Source organism: Cnephaeus nilssonii (assembly GCF_951640355.1).
Source record: "Cnephaeus nilssonii genome assembly, chromosome: 20".
Classification (NCBI taxonomy): domain Eukaryota; kingdom Metazoa; phylum Chordata; class Mammalia; order Chiroptera; family Vespertilionidae; genus Cnephaeus; species Cnephaeus nilssonii.
In genome coordinates, this window is record NC_137091.1 from 43,881,523 (window position 1) to 43,907,579 (window position 26,057).

Consider the following 26,057-nt stretch of genomic DNA (forward strand, 5'->3'; position numbering starts at 1 on the left):
GACGTTGGAATCCTCACTCCCAAACCCGCGCACAGCAGGCAAGGGACACAATCTACTTTATCTGTGACCCGGGGGCGGGCACAGGGCCTCCACACACTTCCATTTTCCTCTCCTTCCAGACTGCACTTCCCACCACCCTTTGGGGTGGGGTGGTCACATGACCTGCTGGGGTCAATACACGTGAGCGGAAGTGGTATGTGTCGTATCCAGGCCGGAGACTGAGAAGTCATGGCAGCTTTGCCGTTTTCTCTTTCCCAGCGACAGCGATTTGGACACCAGGATGGATGGAGCAGAGCCCTGAGCTGACCCCAGTAGGCCACCAACACTGGCCAGTAATAAACCTTTGTTGCTTTAAGCCACTGAGATCCTGGGGTTGTTTGTTACTGCAGCAAAACAGCCTATCCTGACTGATACAGTGCCCAGTTCTCAGGAGAGCCTGAAATGTGGAGGCCTCAACAAAATGAATGAATGAATGAATGAAGCCATAAATTTCCCCCTGGGCTGGAGCTCAAGAAACGGCCATGTCTATAGATTGATCTCTCTCTTGCACAGACACTTGTGACCAGGCTGGGGTAAAGTTGGGCTCTGCCCTTTATTTCCTGAACTTTCTGCCCCGATTCTTTCCTCAGGGTCAGTACTGGGGGCTCATGTGGAGGGAGAAGAATGAGGAGCTACTGAGACAGGGACCTCGGCCGGGAGAGCGTGGGGATGGAGATGAGGAGAAGGAACTAGAAACGGGGAAGCAGAAACGGGAGGTGGGGGGAGAACCAGAGAAGTCGGCAGAGATGGGGAGACGGACGTGAGAGGAGACAGACACACCGTGAATGGGAACCACTGAGAACAGGAGACTGGGAGACAGAAAGGGAAAGCAGGGCGGGGAACAGAGAGAGAAACCAGGAGCCGGAGAGGAGGTGAGGGAGAGCCGATGGCAATGGGCACGGGGACACAGTAAGGGGAGGTGGGGACAGCTGTGCGGGCGGAGGCCGGAGCTGGAGTCACAGGGACAATGTGGGGGGGGGGGTGGGCAATAGGGGGCAGAAACGCTGGAGTCGGCCCGCAGAGAGCAGGGAGGGGGTAGACGCCCAGCTGCTGCTTCAGGACTCTTTGCTCGCCATGGAGCCGGGGCCGGCGCTGGAGGCGGGGCCAGGGCTCGACTCGGACCCGGTGCCCTTGCTCGGCAGGCCGCCCGCGCTCTCGGGGCCCCCGCTGGACTCCAGGTACCCGGTGGACCCCAGGTAGCTGCTGGAGCTGACGGGCCTGAAGGCGACGCGGCCTCCCGTGGAGACCTGGCTGACGCTGGCGGAGCCGATGGCGCTGGGGTCGCCGAAGGTGACGTGGCCGACGTTGGAGCTGGTGGGTCGGCTGGACACCAGGATGCCGTTCGTCCTGTGGCTCAGGACGGAGCCGGGGCCGAGGCTCGGGCTCATGGCCAGGGGTGTGCCCGAGCTGGCCCGCTGGGTGGCCGTGAGGGTGAGGGGCGGGCTGCTGTCCATCTTCTTCGCCATCTCCATCAGCTCCTTCAGGTGCTGCTCCCGCGCCTGCTCCCGGGCCTCCATCTGCGAGGGGAGGGCGGGGGGAGTGAGGGCCCAGGAGGCTGAGCCCCGCCCCCGCCCCGCTGCCGGTTCTCCGTTCTCACCGACTTCATCACGTAGCTCAGCAGCTCCTCCTTGCTCAGGGGATAGTCTTCTTTGGCCTCAAAGCCTGGGGGTTCTTCCCTAAAGTAGGGGAGCGGCAGGAAGGGACTGCATTCTGCACCCACGCGGGGCTGACGGTGTGACTGTATCCGCGCTCTGCCCGCGGGAGGGCCCTCTCCCCTCTGGCCCCAAAGCACCCACTCCATGGTCTACTCCCCCAGAGCCACAGCCTCCCTCTGGTCCCAAAGAGCCCCCCCCCCGCCCCCCCAGGCCACTGCCTGCCGGCGGTCCCCTCCCCCTCCGGCCCTGTGCTCACAGGTTGTCGGGGAGCTGGGGCGGGGCCACCTTCTTGGGGAGGTCCTCGGGGCTCTGGCCCAGCACCGTGAGGGCGGCGATCGACAAGCTGGACGTGGTGTAGCTCTGGAGGGAGGAGCCGCTGGTCAGCCCAGGCCCACCCCGCGCCCCGGCCTCCAGGGCTGGGGCTCCCTGCCCCCCGCAGCCCTGCCCCCCCCCCCCCCCCCGCCCGACCTGGGCGTCCTGGTAGGCCTGCACGGTCAGCAGCTCCACCAGCCGCTTCTCGATGAGGCCCAGGAAGAGGCCGATGTCGCGGTCTCGCATGTAGGTCTTGACCCCCAGGAGGTCGTTGATGATGGTGTTGTCGCAGTGGGCCTTGGTGAAGAGCTGCTGGATGCCTGGGGGGGGGGGGGGGCGGGCGGGGGGCGGGAACAGGCTGTCAAATCCGGTGCCCGCTGCGGCCAGCCTTCTCCTTCGTGGAGACGGCGAGCGAGGCTCGAAGATGTCCCCAAGGGCAGACATCGCTGTCCACCGGGCACAGGGCTCAGGACCACGGAGGGCAGACAGTGAGGGAGGCAGGGGCAAGCTGAAGGCACCCTCCCTGGGAGCCCCCACACAGCTCAGTGGACGGCCCAACCCCCATGGGGTTCCGCAGCTCAGCGCTGGCTTTGTTTTCATATCCAGGTGCCCACACCCCTTGGGCGAGCCATTGTCATGATCCGCTCAGAGGACGGGCGGTGCGTGGCCTGCTCTGTCCCCTTAGTTAACCGCTGTTGTTAATGAAGGCGCTGCAGCCACGGCAAAAGTCTGCACCAGCCCTGGCCGGGTGGCTCCGTGGTTAGAGCACCGTCCCACACCCCACGAGGTTGCGAGGTTGAGCATTGACCTATGAACCAGGAGGTTATGGTTTGATTCCCGGTCAGGGCACAGGCCTGGGTTGCAGGCTTGCTTCCCAGTGGGGGACGTGCAGGAGGCAGCCGATCGATGATTCTCTCTCATCATCCATGTTCCTACCTCTCCCTCCCACTCCCTTTCCCCCTCTGAGATTATAGTTTTTAAAAGGTTGCAGTTTGATCCCTGGTCGGGGCGTGTATGAGAGGCAACCAACCGATGCTCCTGTCTCTAATAATCAATTTAAAAACAACAACAACAAAAACCCTAAAATCCTCGGGTGAGGATTTTTAAAAAGTCTGCACCCAGCCACATGGCATCCCCACCCGCGTCCCTGTGCCTCCTCGCCCCGAGCTCCAGGCTCATGCGGACAGTTTCCTCCTGGGGTCCTCCCTGAGCACCCCCAGCCCACACCGAGCTCAGGGTCCTCCCCGCGGCACTCCTTCGCCCCGGCTCCCCATCTCAGGGAGGGCCCTCACCCTCACCAGGCCAGCCCCAGCGTACCTGTCCCTTATCCCCACCGCCCTTCAGTCTCATACCTGTGCCCCTCCTCCCCATCCTCCTCCCTGACCTCCCTGCCCACCCCCTCTCCTGCTCACAACCCTCCACACCCCCCCCCCCAGCACCTCCAGGAAGCGCCTCAGCCTGGCATCCTTTCAGGACCAGGCCCTCGTCCACCCCCACCCTGTATTCCCCCCTCTGCCCTGAGAACCCCGTGTCACCAATGCACCTCTAGGCCCTGTCCCTCCCCTCCCCCCTGTGGGGAGCACCCCCTCCCAGCTTTTCAGCTAAATGCTCATCCTTCCAGGTCAGCCCCAAGCATCACTGCTCCCAGGGGGCCTCCCCTGGCACCCCACAGAGCCATGGCCTGGGTGTGCCCACAGAGCCGTGGCCTGGGTGTGCCCACAGAGCCGTGGCCTGGGTGTGCCCCGGAGCCGTGGCCTGGGTGTGCCCACAGAGCCGTGGCCTGGGTGTGCCCACAGAGCCGTGGCCTGGGTGTGCCCCGGAGCCGCGGCGTGGGGCCCTCTGCTCAGAAGGCCCTGCACTGGGTCTGATGCTCCCCTGTTGCCACCTTGAAATCCTTGGCAAATTGTTAGCAAGGGGCCCCACAGTTTCATTCTGTGTGGGCCCCCAAAACGACGGCCCCGTACTCCACACTGAGTTGGGGCCCACTCCTGCTTCCATGTGCCCGGGGTGTCCACGTCAGGCTCCGCCCAGCCACTCCCAGCAGGTCTCATCACTCAGCACAGGAAGGTGGGTCTGCCACTACTTGAGCTCCTACTGTGCGCCAGGAGGTGGCTTTCCTGCTTGCTCCCCATCACCACTGCCACCTTTCTGTCTCTCTCCAGCTTTAGCTTTCCATCTAATTCTCATGGCCGCCCTCCAAAGTAGGCGCAGCATCGCGTTTCCAGAGAGGATCCCACAGAGGAGGCCACACACCAAGGCCCACAAATGGTGGAGCTAGGATTCAAGCCCAGACAGCCTGCTCTGGAGTGCTCTGCACTGGGAGGAGGAGGAGCGGATGGATGGATGGATGAATACTGGATGGATGGATGGATGGATGGATGGATGAATACTGGATAGATGGATGGATGGATGGATGGATGGATGGATACTGGATGGATGGATGGATGGATGGATGAATACTGGATGGATGGATGGATGGATGGATGAATACTGGATGGATACTAGATGGATGGATGGATACTAGATGGATGGATGGATGGATGGATACTAGATGGATGGATGGATACTAGATGGATGAATGGATAGATGAATACTAGATGGATGGATGGATACTAGATGGATGAATGGATAGATGAATACTAGATGGATGGATGGATACTAGATGGATGAATGGATAGATGAATACTAGATGGATGGATGGATGGATGGATGGATACTAGATGGATGGATGAGTGGATGGATACTAGATGGATGGATACTAGATGGATGGATGGATGAATACTAGATGGATGGATGAATGGATGGATACTAGATGGATGGATGGATGGATGGATGGATACCAGATGGATGGATGATGGATGGATGGATGGATGGATGGATGGATGGATACTAGATGGATGATGGATGGATGGATGGATGGATGGATACTAAATGGATGGATGATGGATGGATGGATGGATGGATGGATACTAGATGGATGGATGGATGAATACTAGATGGATGGATGAATGGATGGATACTAGATGGATGGATGGATGGATGGATGGATACTAGATGGATGGATGATGGATGGATGGATGGATGGATGGATACTAGATGGATGATGGATGGATGGATGGATGGATGGATGGATACTAAATGGATGGATGATGGATGGATGGATGGATGGATACTAGATGGATGGATGATGGATGGATGGATGGATGGATGGATACTAGATGGATGGATGATGGATGGATGGATGGATGGATGGATGGATGATGGATGGATGGATGGATGGATGGATGGATGGATGACGCGTATGCGGTGAAAGAGTGAGTGCACAGAGTAACTCCTAGAAACCTCCCAATGGCCAGCAGAGGCCTGGCCCCTCCGCATGCTCATCGCATCCGCCCAGGTGAGGAGGTGGGGCAGGTGCTCACCTGCCTTGAACTTCTCCACCTGCTCCCTCAGTTTCTGGGCGCGGGCCTCGAGGCTGTCGGCCTCAGAGCGCACCTCCCCTATTTGCTCCAGCACCGAAGCCTGCTGCTCCTCTTTCAGCGACCGGCGGGCGGCGTGGCCGGTGCGCGCACTCTTCATGGCCTCCCGCATCTGCGAGGCAAGGGCGAAGCTGGGCCCGGCTGCCCGCGGAGGAGGGGGTAGGGGCCAAGGCCGGGGGCTCACTCACCTCCCGGATCTCCTCCCGCAGACGCTCCAGCTCCGAGTTCTGCTCGTTGATGAAGTTGAACTCAGCGAAGTTGCGCTCCTCCACTGAGCGGGGAAGGCGGGGTCCGGGACGCAGAGTCAGAGACGCGGGAAGACACAGAACCAGAAGCGGAGAGCGGCGCACGGGACAGAGAGAGAGAGAGAGAGAGAGAGAGAGAGAGAGAGAGAGAGAGAGAGGAAGACAGCACAGGGGCGAGACGGAGAGGCAGAGAAAGGGGACACAGAGAGGCAAACAGAAAGTCGGAGTGAGAGAAAGAGCCACAGAGAGAGTCCCAAAGACCCGGGGAGACACAGACACGTAGAAGTGAGGGAGACAGACAGCGGCGGGGACACCGGGGAGGCGCAGGGTGAAGGGGGAGATTGGAGAGCGATTCCCAGGCCCAGGGGCAGGGAGGGGAGGCGAAGGGGGCACGGGGGAGGCAGGAGACAGGCAAGCCCAGAGAAACCCCACAGAAACAAAAGGACAGCCGCCATACAGCCCTCGCGGGTTTGGCTCAGTGGACAGAGAGTCTCCGGGTTCGATCCTGGTCAAGGGCACATGCCCGGGTTGCGGGCTCCATCCCCAGTGGGGGGCGTGCAGGAGGCAGCCGATCCATGATTCTCTCTCATCATTGATGTTTCTATCTCTCTCTCCCTGTCCCTTCCTCACTGAACATCAATAAAAATATATTTAAAACAACAACAAAACAAAAAAGACAGCGATACAGACACGGAAGGGACAGCGATGCAGAGGAGAGAGACGGGGGAGGGCGCGGAGGCGGCCGCAGGCGGAGGGTCCCCAGGGCCCTCGGTGACCGGCACGGAGCGGGGTGCGCGGGCCGCGCCTGCCCCCTCCCGGCGGCGCGGCACTCACTCTCCAGGTACTTGTCCACCAGCAGGTCCGGGTCGCTCTCCCCGGTCAGATGGAACAGTTTGTTCAGGGTGTCCTCGTACCGCAACACCAGCTTCTCCTGCGACGTCTTCCGCAGGCCCTCGGCCACCTCCCGGGCTGGGGGCACAGGGGCAGTGAGGTGGGCGTCCCCGGCGGCCACCAGCCCCCCGAGGGCCCCTGGAAGATGAGCCCAGGCCCCTGCCCCCCGGCGCCCCCTGCAGGCGGGCCCCGGCCGTGCGCCGTGAGGCCTGGAGACGGGCGCTCGCCCCTCTCCGCGGCCCGGCCGGTGGGGGGCCGACGGGGCGGCCGGCCTCACCGCGTTTCTCGCGCTTCTCCAGGACGACGGGGTCCGGCTGCCGGTCGTGGTTCTTGAGCTGCAGGAAGCGGTGCAGCTGGTCCAGGTGCGCGATCTGCCGCTGCAAGGTCTGCACCTCCGTCTCGTTCTGGGCCCCCTCCTTGTCGGCCCGCTCCCGCAGCATGCTCATCTTGGTCTTCGCCTCCTCCCTGGCAGGCCGGTCGGGTCAGGGAGATTGGAGGCTGGATTAGAATCAACTTGGGGGTCCCAGGGGTGGGCGTGGTCAACCTGGGGTCCCAGGGGTGGGCGGGGTCGACCTGGGGTCCCAGGGGTGGGCGGGGTCAACCTGGGGTCCCAGGGATGGGTGGGTGGATGCAGTGTGGGGTTGGGGGGTGGATGGGGCAGGGTCAACCTGGGTTTTCCAGAGAGGGGCGGGGTCAACCAGGGGTCCCAGGGATGGGTGGGGGCAGTCTGGGGTTGGGGGGTGGATGGGCGGGGTCAACCTGGGGCCCCAGGGATGGGGTAGACTCAGTTTGCTGTTACCCTGAGGTCACAAAAACAGAAAACTTTCTAGGTTCTCGAGGTGGGTCAGGGGTCAGGGCCTGGGGGGGCTGACGGCCTTGCCCACAAGCTGATCATGGAAACAGTGAAGTGAATGGAACCGGCCTTGCTCAGGGAGCCTCTTACGTTGGCTCTGAGGCTGTTGGGGAGTGGGGCGGGCGCATCTGCCTCAGTCCGCAGAGCGGCTATTAAGTCGCTAAACCTGTAGCTAAACGCAGCCTTAGACAGCCCGGAGCCACAGCCATCCTGGCGCAACAGCTGCTGCCGGACTACCCGGTATAGGGACTGGGTGTCCTCCCCTCCGCGCCGTGAGCCCAGCCAGCCCGCCGCCTCTGCGTGCCAGAAGGACGCTTTGTGGCTTCTGCCTCGAGGTCCAAACCTGCCCTTCTTTGTTCTCTCCAGAGCCACTGAGTTGCTGCCTGAACCTGCGTCTCCCTGATTGCAGTCCTTTCGCTCAAATAAAAGCTTCCTGTTCTTTATTACAGCCTGAAGCTCCTCTTTGGCTAACAGTGCGCAGGGGCACCCGGAGGCGGGCGTTATTGCGCGGTGCCTGGCACGGGGGGGGGGGGGGGGGGGGGCGCGGAGGAGGGAGGGGGCAGGCTGGCCTGGGTGGCACACTTAGACACTCAGGCCACGAAGGGGACAGGCAGGTGATGAGGTCAGGGTGCTGGAGTGGGTGGGGGGGAGGGGCGTGTGGCTGGAAATGTAAGGGGCTGGGGCCACCCAGGACCTCACGTTGGACAGGTAGGTGATGTCACCAGCACTTGTGCACACGCCCTGTTAGGACTCTGGGGACCCTAGAAGCCTCACTCCCTGAGCCTCCCCTGGCTGCACATCTGAAAATGCAGCTTCTAAGCTGCTTTTTAAAAACGTATTTACTTATTTATTTAGCCCTGCCTGGTTTGGCTCAGTGGATAGAGCGACAGCCTGCAGACTGAAGGGTCCCAGGTTCGATTCTGGTCAAAGGCACATGCCCCAGTTGAGGGCTCCATCCCCAGTGGGGGGCATGCAGGAGGCAGGCGATCAATGATGCTCTCTCATCATTGATGTTTCCATCTCTCTCTCTCCCTCTCTCTCTCTCTCTCTCTCTCTCTCTCTCCTTCTCCCTTCCCCTCTGAAATCAATACAAATATATTTAAAAAATAAAATAAAAATTTATTTATTTATCTGAGAGAGAGAAACACTGATTTGTCGTTCCACTTGTTTATGCATTCATTGGTTGCTTCTTGTATGTGCCCTGACTGGAGGTCAAACCCACAACCTTGGTGTACCGAGACGATGCTCTAACCCAGAGGTTGGCAAACCGCGGCTCGCGAGCCACACGCGGCTCTTTGGCCCCCTGAGTGTGGCTCTTCCACAAAATACCACGTGCGGGCGCGCACGTACAGTGCGATTGAAACTTCGTGGCCCATGCGCAGAAGTCGGTTTTCGGCCTGGGCGAGTCTGTTTTGAAGAAGTGGCGTTAGAACACTCAAGGGGCCAAAGAGCCGCATGTGGCTCGCGAGCCGCGGTTTGCCGACCACTGCTCTAACCAACTGAGCTACCCGGCCAGGACGTAGCTGCTAGACTTTAAAATGTAGCACAGCCGTCTGTCGTAGTCACAGGTCACAGGGTCAAAGTCAGAGGGGTAGGTGGGGAGACCAGCAGGCCAGTCCGCTCGGGTCCCTGCCCACGGGCCGTTCAGTTCCCACCTCCACGCCGTTGCCGACTTCGGTTGCCTTTACCCAGAGCACCAGCTTCGTGCCCTGTTCAGAGTCCCGGAAGGCTTACTCGGGTCACCCCTCCTCGGGAAGGCTGCCGGGCACCCCCAGCCCCAGCCCGGTGACCCCCTCTTGCCTCTGGTGGCAGCGCCTCGGGGATCAGGACTCTCAGCTCTTTCTGTGCCTTGGGCTCCATGCCAGCGGAGGGGCAGGGGAGAGGGAACCCCACCACCTGAGATCCAGGCCCTGCAGGGGGAGCTCTACACCATCCCGTGAGGCAGACTCCATCGTGACTGCCGGGCCACAGGGGAGGCTCAGAGAGGGGAAGTGACAGGCCAGGCCACCCGGTCAGGAAGCACCGCACACAGCGCCGGTCTGACAGGAGGTGTCGGTGATGACACCCGCCCGCCTGCTAGCTGAAACCTCCGGCCCCTGACCCAGCGGGGCTGCCTGGGGCCATCAGTGGGGAGGGCGGTGGGGCCTGGGTCCTGGCCGAGCACAGACCGGCCAGCAGGTATGGCCTGTGGGCCCACGCGGAAGACGAGCCGGCCAATCGCACTCTCTCCCTCGGGCAGTTCAGTGGGAAATGCTAAGAATGGGACCAGAAGCTGAAAGGAGAAGCACGCAGAGGGAGAAGCCACAGGTCCTGTTCCACACCTTTGCCAATGACACATCCCATAAGGGGTGAACTTCCACACCAGATAAAGAGCTGATACAACTGAACAAGAGGAAGGCAGACCACCCCAGTTAAAAAACGGGCAAAAGACCGAACTAGGCATTTCCCCAAAGAGGACGGGAAATGGCCGAGAGGCGCGTGAAAGGGTGCTCAAGGTCACCGATCGCCACAGAGATGCAACTGAAAATGACAAGGAGATGCCACCTCACCCCTGTCAGAATGGCGACCATCAGCACATCAACAAACGGCAAGTGCTGGCGAGGGTGCGGAGAAAAGGAACCCTCGTGCACGGCTGGTGGGAATGCAGGCTGGTGCAGCCACTGTGGAGAACAGTATGGAGTTTCCTCAAAAACTTAAAAATGGAACTTCCATTTGACCCAGTGATCCCGCTTCTAGGAATATATCCTAAGAATCCCGAACACCCATCAGAAAGAATGTATGCACCCCTATGTTCACAATAGCGCTATTTACAATCGCTAAGATCTGGAAACAGCCCAAGTGCCCATCAGTCGAGGAGTGGATAAAAAAGCTGTGGTACGTTTACACGACGGAATACTATGCAGCTGTAAAAAAGAAGGATCTCTCACCCTTTGAGACAGCTTGGAGGGACCTGGAGAGCATTATACTTAGTAAAATAAGCCAGTCAGAGAAAGACAAGTACCCCATGATCTCACTCATATGTGGGATCTAATGAACAAAATAAACTAGCAAAACAGATCCAGAGACATGGAAGCATGCAACAGACGGACGAATCTCAGAGGGAAGGGGTGGGGGGCGGGAAGAGATTAACCAAAGAGCTCGGTGGTTGAGTGTCCACCTATGCACCAGGAGGTCACGGTTCGATTCCCAATCAGGGCACATGCCCAGGTTGCAGGCTTGATCCCCAGTATGGGGCGTGCAGGAGGCACCCGATCAATGATTCTCTCTCATCAGTGATGTTTCTATCTCTCTCCCTCCCCCTTCCTCTCTGAAATCAATAAAGATACATTTAAAATAAATAAATAAAACGGGCAAGTTTGGTTGTGCCTCCTGACACATCCCAGAAACCACAAGACAGACTGGGCTCCAGCGGATGGCAGGAGGAATCATGAGCCAGGAGCAGGCGGCAGTCACGAGGTAGAAACGGGACCCTGAGGAGACGCAGGAAACCATCTGGACGCAGACCCCAGGGCGGGGCTCAGTGACCTGGAGGGGGCCCGAGGCCGCCCCCCCCCCAGAGGCTGAGTGCCTGTCAACTCCCGTTGGCCGCTGCTTGGCCGTCCCAGGCCCCGTGCCCTGTGAGCTACGTGCAGTCTCACGCCTTCCTCTCCAGGTCCCTACGAGCGAGCCAGGGATGGACTGGGGCAAAGAGGTGAACTCACGCCCCAGAGGCGGGACCACGCCCGAGGCTGCTGGCAGAGCCGCCAGAGAAGGGGCCGCCTTAAGAAAAACAATGTCGGTTCTGATGGTCCATCTCTTGGGTTCAGAACCCCCCCCCCCCGCCCCCCGTTTCCCCCTCCACTGCCTGATGAAAGCGGTGGACTGAGCGCCGCCCGGCCCGGGCGGCCCTACCTGATGGAGTAGGCGGAGATGGAGGAGAGCGTGAGCGCGCTGAGCGTGTGCCGCAGGAACTGCATCTCCTGCGGGAACAAAGCCGAGGGACTGTCCCAGGCCCGGCCCGCGCTTCCCGGGAGAAGCGGAGCCCCGCGCCTGGGAATGCGGAGCTTCCTGACGAGCGGGGAGTGGGCGGGAAGCCCCGCGGATGAGCGGCTGCCACGCCGAGGGCTGATCCCCGAGCCCGGAGGCCTGAGCGCACCGACCTCCGCTGCTCCGGCTCAGACATCGGTGTGTGTGACTTCCATCGTGTGACCACACTCGTCCGCTTTCTGCTTCCACAGAAATGTCTTTGCAGTTTATGAGTAAAAAGGGCTCTTTCCGGAGAAAGAAGGGGAGGCAATGATATAATTTCACTCATGTACAATGTGTCTATGTATTCATGCATATACAATATACATAGACACACATACACTAGTGCATACACACACATGTGTGTACACAGTATGTCATGTGTGTATTAATAAGACACAGAGAGCCCTGGCCGGTGTGGCTCAGTTGGTTGGGTATCGTCCCATGCACCTAAAGGTGGCAGGTTGGATTCCCGGTCAGGGCACGTGCCCGATGCCCGGTGGGGGGCGTGCAGGAGGCAGCCAATCAATGTTGCGCTCTCACATCTATATTTCTCTCTCTCCCTTCCTCTCTAAAAATCAATAAATTATTCTTTTAATAATAATAATAATAATGCACAAACATTCACACATACATACATAACCATATACATACTGCATACATATATACATATACATGCACACACATTTACTTTTGCAAAAAGAAACCCAGGACGGATAGCCGGAAACCACAGGGTCTGGGCGGGGACGACGTGGAAGACAGGGGAGGAGATGGTTTGGGCCTGGGATGCCTGTTGGAGTAATTTTGATTTGGGAACCCTGTTACTGCTTTACATATTCATAGAGAAAACTAAAACAACAATGATAGGGGTGAGATACAACCTAAAACTGGACACAACCGAAGCAAATGAGCCTAACTGTATTTCAAACAAAGAGCATCTATATATATAAAAGCCTAAGTGACCGATCAACCGAACGACCGGTTGTTATGACATGCACTGACCACCAGGGGGCAGATGCTCAACGCACAGGATCAGGCTCCCTCCTGTCTGGATCGGGCTTGTGGGGATCGGGCTGAAACTGGCTATCCAACATTCCCTGAGGGGTCCCAGATTTCAAGAGGGCGCAGGCCAGGCAGAGGGACCCCACCAGTGCATGAATCCATGCACCGGGCCTCTAGTAACCACATAAAAGACAAAAAAGCCCCGGCCCGTGGCTCAGTTGGTTAGAGCATCATCCTGTACATCAAAAAGGTTTCGGGTTCAATCCCTGGTTGGGGTTCGTATGGGAGACAACTGATTGATGCTTCTCTCTCTCTCTCCCTTCCTATATCAAAATCAATAAAAACATATCCCTGGGTGAGGATAAAGGGGTGGGGGAGGGGGAGGAAATGGCCTTGTTTTTAGGAAATACACACTGAACTTAGAGACACAGTGTCTGCCTGCTGTGTGCCCTCAAATAGTTCAGCCAATATAAAAATAAGCTATTTTCAGTAGAGATAATAATTACACAGAGAAATGCGGCAAATGATGGGTCTTGGTGAGGAGATGTAGTTCTTTGTCCTATTCTTGCAGGGAAGGGAGGGAGGAGGGAGGGAGGGAGGGTTCTTCAAAGGACTTCAAAGGTTATTGAGAAACCCGGGGGATGTAAATGGTTTGGCTCGCTCAGCGGTTGCCCTGGGTGATAATAGTCAAAATGACATCTCTGCTTTCTCGTTTAGAGGAGCGCTTTCCGGGTCTCCGTTCCCTCTGAATGAAAGGAAGCCTGTGGCTTCGTCCATTTCGTACCCGAGGCCCGCGTGCTGGAAAAAGCAGGTGACCCTCCGCCTCTCCTCCTCCCCAGCGGGCCGGGGGTCCCGGGTCGGGGGCCACTGACCTTCTGCAGCTTGCGGTCTATGTTCAGATAGTGGTTCCTCTGGACCAGCAGCAGGTCCAGCTCCTCCCGCAGGGCCGCGTTCCGAACCAGCTGGATGTCAAAGCGACAGGTGACCTGGGGGTGGGGGCAGGTGTGGGTCAGGATGCCGGAGTCTGTCTGAGGCCTGGCCTGCCACCCTCCTCCACACTCAGATAGGGAGCCCGCTTCCCATGCGGGGGTCCTGAGAGCATCGGCCAGCCCCACGTTAAGAGTCCAAGCATCAGTCTCCCTTCCCTGGGGGACCCTCCATCCCTCCGGGATCCTGTCTCCTGACCCCGTCAGGGAGCCCAGCATCCAGGCCTTCCCGCATCCGGGAATCTGCGTGGCCTCCTTGGCCCCCGCCCCCCATTCCCAGAACTTGACCCCATGCTCATTCTTCCCCCAACCCCAGAGGTCAGGCCTGGAAAGAGCCACGAGGCTGACCCTCACCCTGTCCAGCTGGTTTTCCACGATCTTGATCCTCTTCCGGGTCTTGGCCTTCTGGTCCAGGACGACCCCGGGGGCCCTGGGATCCTTGCCGCAGGCAGAGAGCCGGGCCTCCCACTCCTGGATCTGGAGGGGAGAGGGCGGTACCTGTGTGCGGGCTGGGTGTGGGAGAGACCGAGACCACGGAAGGAGATGCGAGGGAGGCTGAGTGGCGGAGTATAGCTGGTGTCTGCCATCCGGGTGGCCCCAGCCCTCTGCTCTGCCCTTCTGCGGACAGCCCCCCACCTTCCCCGTGCATCTGGCTTCCAACCACAGCAAGCCGCCCTGCCAGCCCAGGACCCAGCTTGGCACAGCCGCAGTGACTGGCCACAAGGGGGACATGTAGCCCGGGCGGAGCCAGCCCGCACCCTCTCCTGGGATTTGGGGGAAACGCAGGAGCTGGGGGATGGCCTCCAGGACTGGCGCTGCCACAGTCCGCACCGCACCGAGCATCCTGGGACAATGAGGCCAGCAGACGGAGTGGAGGCGAGAGGCCGAGATGGCGAGAACCAGCCCTCCTGGCGGCAGAGTCCCCGGGTCTGCTGTGTGAACCCGGCTGCCAAGCCGTCCTCCCTTCCCTATTCACCTTCACTGACGTGGGGTGAGCTGTCTCCCCAACTAGACTGGAAGCTCCAAGGGGGCCGGTTTTTGTCTCTTTTCTGCCTGGCACGGAATAGGTCTGAACAAAACGTGCAGACTGCGTGAACTCAAGCGTTGCTTAAGGCTGTGCGCTAGTCTAGGTTGCCCGTGTTCCGCAGAATTTATGTGTCGAAGGGCTAATCTCCAAGACCTCGGAATGTGACCTCAGCAGGAGCCAGGATCGCTCAGAGGTACGCAAGCTAAAATGAGGTCCTGAGGGTGGGCCTCATCCAATAGCACTGGTGTCTTCATAGAAAGGAGACATTTGGCCCTGGCTGGTTTGGCTCAGTGGATAGAGCACCGGCCTGCGGACTGATGGGGTCCCGGGTTTGGTTCCGGTCAAGGGCACATGCCCGGGTTGCGGGCTGGATCCCCAGTGGGGGCGTGTGGGAGGCAGCCGATCGATGATTCTCTCTCATCATTGATGTTTCTGTCTCTCTCTCCCTCTCTGAAATCAATAAAAATGTCTATAAAAAAAGGGGGGACATTTGCACACACAGGCATGCACAGGGAGAACGACAGGTGAGCACACAGGCAAAGATCGGGGTGATGCTTCCACACGCCACGAACGCCAAAGGCTGCCAGCAAACCGCAGAGCCGGGGAGAGGCATGAACCGGGTCCTCCCTCCCAGCCTCAGCAGAAACCAGGGCTGCCGACACCTTGATCTTGGACTTCCGGCCTCCAGAACTGAGAGACCATCCATTCCTGTCATCCCGCCCGTCAGCGCCGCAGCCAGCACCAAGGGGGCGCCACGGGGCGGGCTCAGTTGTCGAGGAAACACATGGTCACGGGTCAGACACCACGGGAACTACCAGTTCAGGGCCGCTCGCCGGCTCAGCAGGAGCTGGTGCTGTGGTTATCTCGATGATGTCACATCTTTGTGAAACTGTCTCTTTAATTTTTAAAAAATTCTTTATTGTTGGAAGTATTACCTGTGTTCCCTTTTCCCTCCATTGTCCTCTCCCAGCCGGCCTTCACCCCCTCTATTGTCTGTGTCCATTGGTGATGCTTATATGCATACACGTTCTTTGGTTGATCTCTTACCCGCTGACACCCCACCCTGTCCCCCCTCCCCTGCCTTCCCTCTGAGGTTTGATGGTCTGTTTGATGGTTCTGTGTCTCGGGATCTGTTTTTGTTCATCAGTTTATGTTGTTCATTATATTCCACACGTGAGGGCGATCCTGTGGTACTTATCTTTCTGTAACTGGCTTATTTCACTTAGCATAATGCTCTCCGGGTCCCCCCATGCTGTTGCAAATGGTAAGAGTTCCTTCTTTTTTACAGCAGCGTAGTATTCCATTGTGTATATGTACCACAGTTTTTTAATCCACTCATCTGCTGATGGGCACTTAGGCTGTTTCCAAATCTTAGCTATGGTGAATTGTGCTGCTATGAACATAGGGGTGCATATGTTCTTTCTGATTGGTGCTTCTGGTTTCTTGGGATATATTCCTAGAAGCGGGATTACTGGGTCAAATGGGAGTTCCATTTTTAGTTTTTGAGGAAACTCCATACTGTTCTCCACAGTGGCTGCACCAGTCTGCATTCCCACCAGCAGTGCACGAGGGTTCCTTTTTCTCAGCATCCTCGCCAGCACTTGTCATTTGTTGATTTGTTGATGATGGCCGTTCTGACAGGTGTGAGGTGGTACCTCATTGTTGTTTTGATTTGCATCTCTGGAATGATGGGTGATTTTGAGCATGTTGTCATATGCCTCTTGGCCTTCTGTATGTGTGAGACAGTTGTTGGTAGTTGCTGTGATAAAAATCAAATACCCCAAAATGTTACCATTGGGAGAAAGTGGGCAAATTACACAGAGACTCTCTCTGTGTTATTTCTCCCAACTGCACATGGAGCTACGATGACCCCAGTAAGATTTTAAATTTTTTAGAACGCAAGTACCGCACAGACGTCGACAGAACGAGGTTAGCCTTGTCCAATCCGACTTCAGCGCCCAATGGGCATCAACATCCCTCGGGCAGGTAGCTGTGGCTTTGGAGGATGAAACACATATTATTTTCTAATGGTCTCTAGGTTGTGAGGACACGACCACTTACTGGGTTGGCTGGTCCAAACTACTTAAATGGGATGAGCCCCTGGGGACAGCACTTGGGGGCTGATGGTTACATATTCAGGAATGTCATGAGTTAAATTGCTGGTAGCTTGCCATTGAGCGTCCTTTTCTATATCTGCATAACAAATTAACACAAACTTATGATCTCCAAGTTTCCATGGGTCAGAGGCCCGACACAGCGCAGCTCTATCCTCTACTCGGGCTCTTACAGAGCTGCCATCCAGTGTCCGCCGGGGCTGTGGTCTCAGCTGGGACTCGCCCGGTGGTTGGTGGCGGAATTCAGTTCCACGCGGCTGTAGATCGCGGTCCTCAGCTTCTCGGAGTCCCGGGAAGGTCCCTGCCCTGTGGTCCTCTCCACGGCCAGCAGGGAAGTGTCTCTCTTCAGTCTACGAAGGTGAGTGATATAAAACATGACCTAATCAAGGGTGACACCCCATCACTGTGCTAGAAGCCAGTTTCAGGGCCTGCCCAAACTGAAGGGGAAGGGATTACACAGGCGTGTGACTCACAGCAATCAGGGGGTCACCTTAGGGTATGTTCAGCACAGCCGAGATGGGTCTGGCGATTTCCCCCCAAAATTGCTGGTTTCCCAGCGCACCTCTGACTGTTAGAGGTTTCTCTGGGATGCTAAAAAAAATCAAGGTTCCAGGAACAAAGAAAATCTAGGGGCCACTCTTTCAAGAAATTCTTCCCAAGATTAGAAAACACGTTCTTCCAACTTTTAAAAGTATTCAAATTTTGCTTTTCATATTTGGGTCCCTAATCACACTAGAATTTATGTGTGTTTTTTAAATATATTTTATTGATTTTTTTACAGAGAGGAAGGGAGAGGGATAGAGAGTTAGAAACATCGATGAGAGAGAAACATCGATCAGCCGCCTCCTGCACACCCCCTACTGGGGATGTGCCCACAACCAAGGTATATGCCCTTGACTGGAATCGAACCTGGGACCCTTCGGTCCACAGGCTGACACTCTATCCACTGAGCCAAACCGGTTGGGGCAAGAATTTATGTGTTTATGTGGTGTGAGGTAGGGATTTTTTTTTTTTATCAGCTTTGCTGAGTATAAAAGACATACAATAAAACTGCCTACAGAGTGAAATATCCATCACCCGCAAAAGGTTCCCTGTGCCCCTTTGTCCTTCCTCTTCCCCCACTTCCTTCTTTAGCCCCTCCCCCAACCCCTCCCCCATGCATTTTCTGCCTCTACAGATTACTCGGCATTTTTTCTAGAGTTTTACTAGTATAGATTTGGTGAACTGTCTTTTCAAGTCTTTTGTCCATTTTTCCTACTGGTTTGCTTGTTTTCACATTGAGTTTGAGAGTTCCTAATATATTCTGGATACAAGTTTTTGGTTTGTTTGTTTGTTTGTCTGTTTGTTTTTTGTTAATCCTATTTTCCCTATTAATTTTACAGAGAGTGGAGGGGGAGAAACAGAGAGAGACAGATATCGATGTGAGAGAGACACATCAATTGGCTGCATCCGGGGCCAGGGATCGAGCCTGCAACCAAGGTACATGCCTTTGACTGGAATCGAACCTGTGACCCTTCAGTCCGCAGGCCGATGCTCTATCCACTGAGCCAAATCACATTTATGATTAAAAAACCCAAAAACTTGAGGGCAAGTTTTTGGGTTTTTTAATCATAAATGTGCTTTGAAAATATTTTCTTCCAGTGTGGACAAAATACCTTTAGAGAAAAGAAGAACTTTTAAAATTCTATGGAGTCTAACGTGTCCATTTGTCCCTTTATGGCTCATGCTTTTGGTATTCTATCCAAGAAACCTTTGCCTAACCCAAGCTCACAAAGATTTTCTCTTATGTTTCTTTTAGAAATCTTATAGTTTTAGGTTTCACCTTTAGGGCTATGATGGTTAATATCATCTTTCCTTTTAAAAATGTTTTTGTACAGAGAAAAGTGCACAGATCCTGTATGTACTATATATACTTATATATAAATCCTCACCCAAGGAGTGAGGATATTTTTTCATTGATTCTTAGTGAGAGTAGAAGGGAAAAGAGAGAGAGAAACATGATATGAGAAAGACACATCAATTGGTTGCCTCCCACACACTCCCCTACCTGCCCAGGGGTGGGGATCCAACCTGCAACCAGGTACCCAAGACTCTATAGTGTGCTGTCTGATGATCTAACCACTGAGCAACACCAGCCAGGGCTCGCTCTCTCTCTCTCTCTCTCTCTCTCTCTCTCTCTCTATATATATATATATATATATATATATATATATATATACATACACACACACACTAGTAGCCCTGCGCATGAATTCCTGCACCAGTAGCTGGCCAGTAGCTCGCTGCCGCCCTCCAGTAGCTCTCTGCCCACTGCCCCACCCTCCTGTAACTCCCTCCACCCCCTGCTCCTCCCTCATAGCTTGCTGCCCTGCCCACTCCTGTAGCTCTGTACCACCTGCTTGTAGCTCGCTGCCCCACCCTCCTGCTAATCCGTGATCCTGTCGTTACTCGGTCGGTCATTATGCTTCACAGCATAGTGACCATTTGCATATTACATCTTTATTATATAGGAGATATATATATATATATATATATATATATATATATATTTTTTTTTTATTATTATTTTTTTTAAGTGAACATCCTTGAGCCACCACCCAGGTCAAGAATTCGAGGACAACACTGTAGCCGTCCGCTTCGCATCACTACCACCTTCCTCTCCACAGCGGTGCCACTCGCCTGTGTCGGTTCCTGTTGCTGCTGTAAGGAAGCACCCCCGATCCCCTGCCTGGGGGTCAGAGGTCTGAGATCAGTTTCACTGGGTTAAAAAATAGGGTGTCAGCTGGGCCGTGTTCCCTCTGGAGGCTCCGAGGGAGGACTTGTTTCTGGCCTTTTCCAGCTGCCAGAGGCTGGATTCCTGGGCTCGTGACCACTCCACCCTCGACTTCTGTGTTGTTATACCTGCTCTCCGTCATCACGCCATTTTCTCTGATTCTGAACTTCCTGCTCGTCTCTTTTAAGGGCACATGTGATTACATTGGGCCCACCCAGAGAATCCAGGATGATCTCCCCATTTCAAAATCCTTAATCATATCTGCAGTCTTTTGCCATGCACAGGTTCCGGAGATTAGGACGTTGGCATCTTTTGGGGGTGGAGGTCATTATTTTGTTTCCTTAAGTGAAATTGATTTTTAAACTTTTTTTTATTGTTTTATCAAAAGTTTGATTTGGCCCTGGCTGGCTTGGCTCAGTGGATAGAGCGTTGGCCTGCGGACTGAAGGGTTGCGGGTTTGATTCCAGTCAAGGGCACATGCCTGGGTTGCGGGCTTGATCCCCAGTGGGGGCGTGCAGGAGGCAGCTGATCAATGATGCTCTCTCATTATTGATGTTTCTATCTCTTTCTCCCTCTCCCTTCCTCTCTGAAATCAATAAAAATATATTTTTTTAAAAAGTTTGAGCCCAGCTAGGTGTAGCTCAGCGGTTGAGCATCTACCCAGGAACCAAGAGGTCACCGGTTTGATACCTGGTCAGGGCACATGCCCAGGTTGTGGGCTCGATCCCCAGTGGGGGGCAGGCATGCAGGAGTCAGCCAATCAATATTCTCTCTCATAACTGATGTTTCTATCTCTTTCTCCCTCTCCCTTCCTCTCTGAAATCAATAAAAATATATTTTTAAAAATTGAATGAAATAATGCTACCTACATAGTTTGCTTGCTTCCTTCAAATGTGAAATGCATCCTTGTTGCTGTGTATAATTGTGAGTCGTTCATTTTTTGCTGTTGTATACTATTTCATGAATGTATTTATTCCCTCAATATTGATGGGCATTCGGTTGTTTCCAGTTTGAAGCTGGTTGCATGAATAATGCTTCTGTCAACATCCTTTTACATGGATCCTGAAGTGTATCTAGACTCAGAAGTGTAGTTGCTGGGTGGGAGAAAAAAACTACAGATAACCCTGTTTTCTATTGGAAGATGACTTTGGTTTACTTTCTTCCAGCACTGTTTCCATGGAAACCTACTGGGTTAAGGTGCATAGGGAGTGCCGGCTGTGTTCCCAGGCAACGATGTTCATTATTAAAATGACCCCTGGAAGGACTGTGAGTGGGTTCATGGGTCCCCTGGGCCCATGTGACTGAGACGGAATAGAAACCTGATTTCTCTGTGGGGCATTTCTTACGACTGAGGATGCTCCTGGCGGGGCTTGGAAGCTACCCTCAAGAGGTGGCCCCTCGCCAGAGCCCCTTTGGCTCAGTGGATACAGCATTGGCCCGCGGACTGAAGAGTTGCGGGTTCAATTGCGGTCAAGGGCACATACCTCAGTTGCAGGCTCGATCCTAGCTCTGGTTGGGGGGCATGTGCGGGAGGTAGCCAACCCAGGTGTCTCTCTCACATCGATGTTTCTCTCCCTCTATCTCTCCCCTCCCTTCTACTCTCTCTAAAAATCCATGGAAAATATCCTTGGGTGAGTATCAAAAAGGGAGAGAGAGAAATGGTTCCTCTTGTGCATGAAGCTTCCCTAAGCCAGGGTAGGCAACACCTGCCCCCTCGTGTGGTATCAGCCACCTGGAGGTGCTGAGCAGCAGCCCTGGACCCTCAACAAAGATGTGTTTGATGCTGTCCTGCTAAGATGCCGTTGTTTCTTGTCCTCCATCCTTCTACAAAGTTAAGTGAACCTGGTGCCAAATTATAGCCTCCTGGATCCCAAGACTGCTTTCTGGGGACTGTGTCCAGTGGATGCAACCCTGGATCGCAGGGCATGTCTATCTTCAAATGTAATCCTCTATAATAAAAGGGTAATATGCAAATTGACCCTAGCGGCAGAACAACCAGATCGACCACTGGACCAGTCACTAGGAGGCGCACTGACCACCTCTCGGTCCCTTTCCCCCGGCCGGCAGGCTCCGATCGCCCAATGGTGAGTGGGGAACCGAGGGTGGGTGGCGGGGGGATGGGGGTGGGACCAGGCCAAGGCCCCCGTCCCGCCAGTCACCCCACACACAGAGGGCAACCTGCGGTGGGGGCAGGGCTGGTGAGCGGGTAGAACGGTTGACCTCTTGGTTCCTCCCCCTGGCCGGCCGGTAGGCTTGATCACCTGATGGTGAACGGGGAACTGGGGGTGGGTGGAAGTGGGGGGTGGGGCTGGCTGCAGGCAGCCGGGGAAGATGGCCCTGATCGCAGGCCAGGCCTATGGACTATCCGCACACGAATTTCGTGCGCCGGGCCTCTAGTAGATAATAGGAGGGAAACTTTCCAAAACACACATGACAGCCCTAACTGGTTTGGCTCAGTGGATAGAGCGTCAGCCTGTGGACTCAAGGGTCCCAGGTTCGATTCCGGTCAAGGGCATGTACCTTGGTTGTGGGCACATCCCCAGTAGGAGGTGTGCAGGAGGCAGCTGATCGATGTTTCTAACTCTCCATCCCTCTCCCTTCCTCTCTGTAAAAAAATCAATAAAATATATTTAAAACACACACACACACACACACACACACACACACACACACACACACACGACAATGTATACTCTCACCAACAGCTTGTAAGAGTTCCCATTGCTCTCCACTGCTCCCCAACACGTGGTATTTTCAGACACTAGTTTTTGAAAACCCAATGACTGTTTGATGGTCTCTCATGATTTCCCTTTTCCTTTCTCGGATGACTAATGAGTGATGAGTAATTCCTACATTTATTGGGCATTGGAATTTCTTTCTTTTTTAAAAAAAAAATATATTTTATTGATTTTTTTTACAGAGAGGAAGGGAGCGGGACAGAGAGTTAGAAACATCGATGAGAGAGAAACATTGATCAGCTGCCTCCTGCACACCCCCACTGGGGATGTGCCTGCAACCAAGGTACATGCCCTTGACCAGAATCGAACCTGGGACCCTTCAGTCCTCAGGCTGACGCTCTATCCACTGAGCCAAACCGGTTAGGGCTGGGCATTGGAATTTCTTACTGTGTGATGTGTCAGCTCAAATTCTTTGGCTTTCCTTAAAATAAAAAAAAAATGTGCTTACTCTTTAATGATTTGTAACAGTCCCTTGTCGGCTGTATGTGTGGCAAATAACCTTCCATTTCCTAGACTGACTTTGCACACTCTTTTTGGTTCTTTTGGCAGATGTTGTTAACTTTAAAATTATGAGATATATCGACCTTTTCCTTTATAAGTAGAGATTTCTATAACTTGAGAAATTCCCCCTCACGTCCCCACATTTAGACCTTTGATCCATCTGGGATTAGTTTTAGGGGTTCAGAGTGTGAGGACATCCACACTGTCCTCCTTTTCCCATTTCCTGAAGTCAAATGTCAAGTGTCCACATAAGTCTCTTTTGGGGATCTCTATCCTGTGCTGCTGACCCATTTGACTTGCCCTGCATCACTTAGAAGAATTGTACAAAAAGTCTTGATAACTGGTAGAACAAATCCTTCTACATTGTTCTTCTTTTCAGGCAATATTAGTCGTACTGTTTCATTGCACTTCCATATAAAGCTTAGAAGATGCTAGTCAGTTCCATACTTAAAAAAAAAAAAAGCTTTTAGTACTTTGACTGGGATTACATTGAATGTATAAATCTGTTTGGAGATCTGACCTTTTATAACACTAACTCTCCCAATCCATTTATTAAATTCTTCTTTTGTATCAATAAAATTTATAATTTACCCCATAGAAGTTTTGTACATTTTTCTAGATTTCATATATATATATTTGATTTTTTACAGAGAGGAAGGGAGAGGGATAGAGAGAAACATCGATCAGCTGCCTCCTGCACGCCCCCTACTGGGGATGTGCCTGCAACCAAGGTACATGCCCTTGACTGGAATCGATTCTGGGACCCTTCAGTCCGCAGGCCGACGCTCTACTCATTGAGGCAAACCAGCTAGGGCTGTGTATGATTTTTTAAAATATATTTTTATGGATTTCAGAGAGGAAAGGAGAGGGAGAGAGAGATAGAAACATCAATGATGAGAGAGAATCATTGATCGGCTGCCTCCTGCACGCCCCACACTGGGGATGGAGCCCACAACCTGGGCATGTGCCCTGACCGGGAATTGAACCGTGACCTCCTGGTTCATGGGTATCGATGGTCAACCACCAAGCCACACTGGCCGGGCGATGTGTATCATTTTAAGTCATCCAGTTGATGATCATTTGTTACAGCAGCAATAGGAAACGAATGCAGACGACCAAGACACATGCATTTCAACCACCTGTTTGTGATCCCATACTGTGCAAGAAATCCCTTAGTCTAGCCCTGTGGTCGGCAAACCGCGGCTCACGAGCCACATGCGGCTCTTTGGCCCCTTGAGTGTGGCTCTTCCACAAAATACCACGTGTGGGCGCGCACGTACAGGGCGATTGAAACTTTGTGGCCCATGCGCAGAAGTCGGTTTTCGGCCTGGGCGAGTCTATTTTGAAGAAGTGGCTTTAGAACACTCGAGGGGCCAAAGAGCCGCATGTGGCTCGCGAGCCACGGTTTGCCACCCACTGGTCTAGCCTAACCACTTTTGTTGTTGTTAATCCTCACCCCGGGATATATTTTCCATTGCTTTTTAGAGAGAGTAGAAGGGAGGGAGGAGGAGGAGTGAGAGAAACATTGATGTGAGAGAGAGAGACATCAATTCATTGCCTCCCACTCTCATCCTGATACCCCAGACCTATACCCCAGGTCTGTCCCTTGACCAGGAATCAAACCCAAGACCCTTTGGTACTCAGGCCGATGTTCTCACCACTGAGCGACACCGTCCAGGGTGCAAGCGACTTTTTTCGTGAAGAGTAGAAAAAAAAAAATGACAATGAATCCCACATAGAAAAAAAGCAGGATTTGACTAAACTTCTGTCTCAGATACATATCTGTGTGTATGTTTATAGCCACGTGCATCTGGTGGGCTTCCTTGCTGGAGGCCCCTTCCACCCTCCATCACTGTGCACTGTCGCTGCCCTCAGCTCAGCTCCCAATCAGCTCAGCTCCCAATCCACGGAGGGCGGGGCCAGGCAAGGGACTCCACAGGAATCCAATCACGGTCATAAAAACGTGGAAGAACACTGGCATCGAAAAGTCCAAGGTCAAATAGCAAGACCTTGAGACAGATGGGATTGGACACCTGTCTAGACCTCGCTCCATTACCAACACCCTCTTCTGGCAGATGAAGGAACTAGGGTCCAGAGAGGCCAACACCTGCCCGTGGGCACGCAGCTCTGCTGAGGCAGGACTGGGATGCCAATGCAGGTTTCGCCAACTCCAGAAGGCGGGCCTTTCCCCTTCGCTGCCCCAGCCCCCGAGCACCTGGGACTGTGCTCATTCCTAAACACCCATATGTCCCCCACCCCCACCCGGGGAGCCCCAGCACCGCTCTCCCAGGCGCCTGCTTTCCACGACCCAGTTTTTCGGAGGAAGCTGAGGCTCAGAGCGGTGAAGGCATTGGCCCCTGAGTAGGATCCACAGAGCCTGGTCTCAGAACCCACCTTCCTGTCCAGGGCTCGGGTCTGGTCCTGCAGCTCCTTGACCTCGGCCTGCACCTGGGCCCGGCACTTCAGCAGGTGGCTCATGTTCTCCAGCCTCTCGTTGTCCCGCAGACGCTTGACCTGGCTCTGGGCAATGCCGATCTGCACCTGCAGCTTGTTCCGTACATCTTGTAGGCGCTGGATCTCCTCGCTGTCCGGGGGGGGGGGGGGGGGGGGGGTGGAAGGGGGGAAGGGAGGGGGGGGTGGAGGGGGGGAAGGGAGGCGGCCGGGAAGGAGCAGAGCTCAGCATCAATAAAGGCCAGACACACTGGGCCTGCCTCCTCATCGGACCCAAGATTCCGGCCCCCAGCCTCTTTAACAGCCCTCCCCCCCCCCCCCCCCCCCCACACACACACACGCAGGCACTTGGCTCACAGTTGCTTATTGATGCGCTGGTGGACTTCCTTGCTGTAGGCCCGCCTTTCAACCTCCATCACTTTGTACTGTCGCTGCAGGCGGCTCAGCTCCCAATCCACTGAGGGCGGGGGGGGGGGGGGGGGGGGGGGGTGCAGGCAAGACACTCAGCGGGAATCCAGACCCTGGCCCCTTCCCCGCCAGGACCTAGGAATCCTGGATCCCTTAGGATCTCACAAGCTGCAACTCAACTGAAGACCCAGTCTCCAGCACCCCGCTAGGACTGCCTCAAGCTTTCTCACCCCTTCAAACTCCACTGTACCCCAAGCTGACCTGGAGACTTTACCCACTAAACCCACTAGAGGGCGCTCCTGGAAGGCCTGGTAGTCCTCAGGGACCCACCGCACCAGACTGGAACTTGGGGGAGCGGAGGAAGGTGACCAGAGCTGCATTCCTGCTCCCTCCCTCGCCTTCAGCCTTCACTGCGCAGCCATCCTCAGTCCCATTCTCCCGCCTCCTCCTTCTCAGCCCGTCTCCTAGGCCCAGGCCTCATCCCCTCCTGTCTGGACCATCGCCCCAGCCTCCTCCCCCACCTCCCAGACTCCCCTCACACAGCCCCAGAGGGCCTTGCCTTTCTACAACCAGAGTGG

At 55.0% G+C, this 26,057-nt stretch overlaps 1 protein-coding gene across 1 annotated transcript; it reads right to left on the reverse strand.

Annotated features, from left to right (window-relative positions):
- Positions 1-1,094: 1,094 nt before the first annotated feature.
- On the reverse strand, positions 1,095-25,517 carry ODAD1 (outer dynein arm docking complex subunit 1; the record flags this gene model as incomplete). Its single annotated transcript, XM_079759812.1, has 13 exons — positions 25,429-25,517; positions 25,015-25,204; positions 13,822-13,944; positions 13,354-13,467; positions 11,366-11,433; positions 6,899-7,086; positions 6,565-6,699; positions 5,674-5,756; positions 5,429-5,597; positions 2,163-2,326; positions 1,951-2,054; positions 1,637-1,715; positions 1,095-1,556 (listed from the first exon to the last, which is right to left on the reverse strand). The coding sequence occupies exons 1-13, from the start codon at positions 25,485-25,487 to the stop codon at positions 1,095-1,097; spliced, it is 1,938 nt and encodes a 645-aa protein (XP_079615938.1). The 5' UTR covers positions 25,488-25,517.
- Positions 25,518-26,057: the final 540 nt, after the last annotated feature.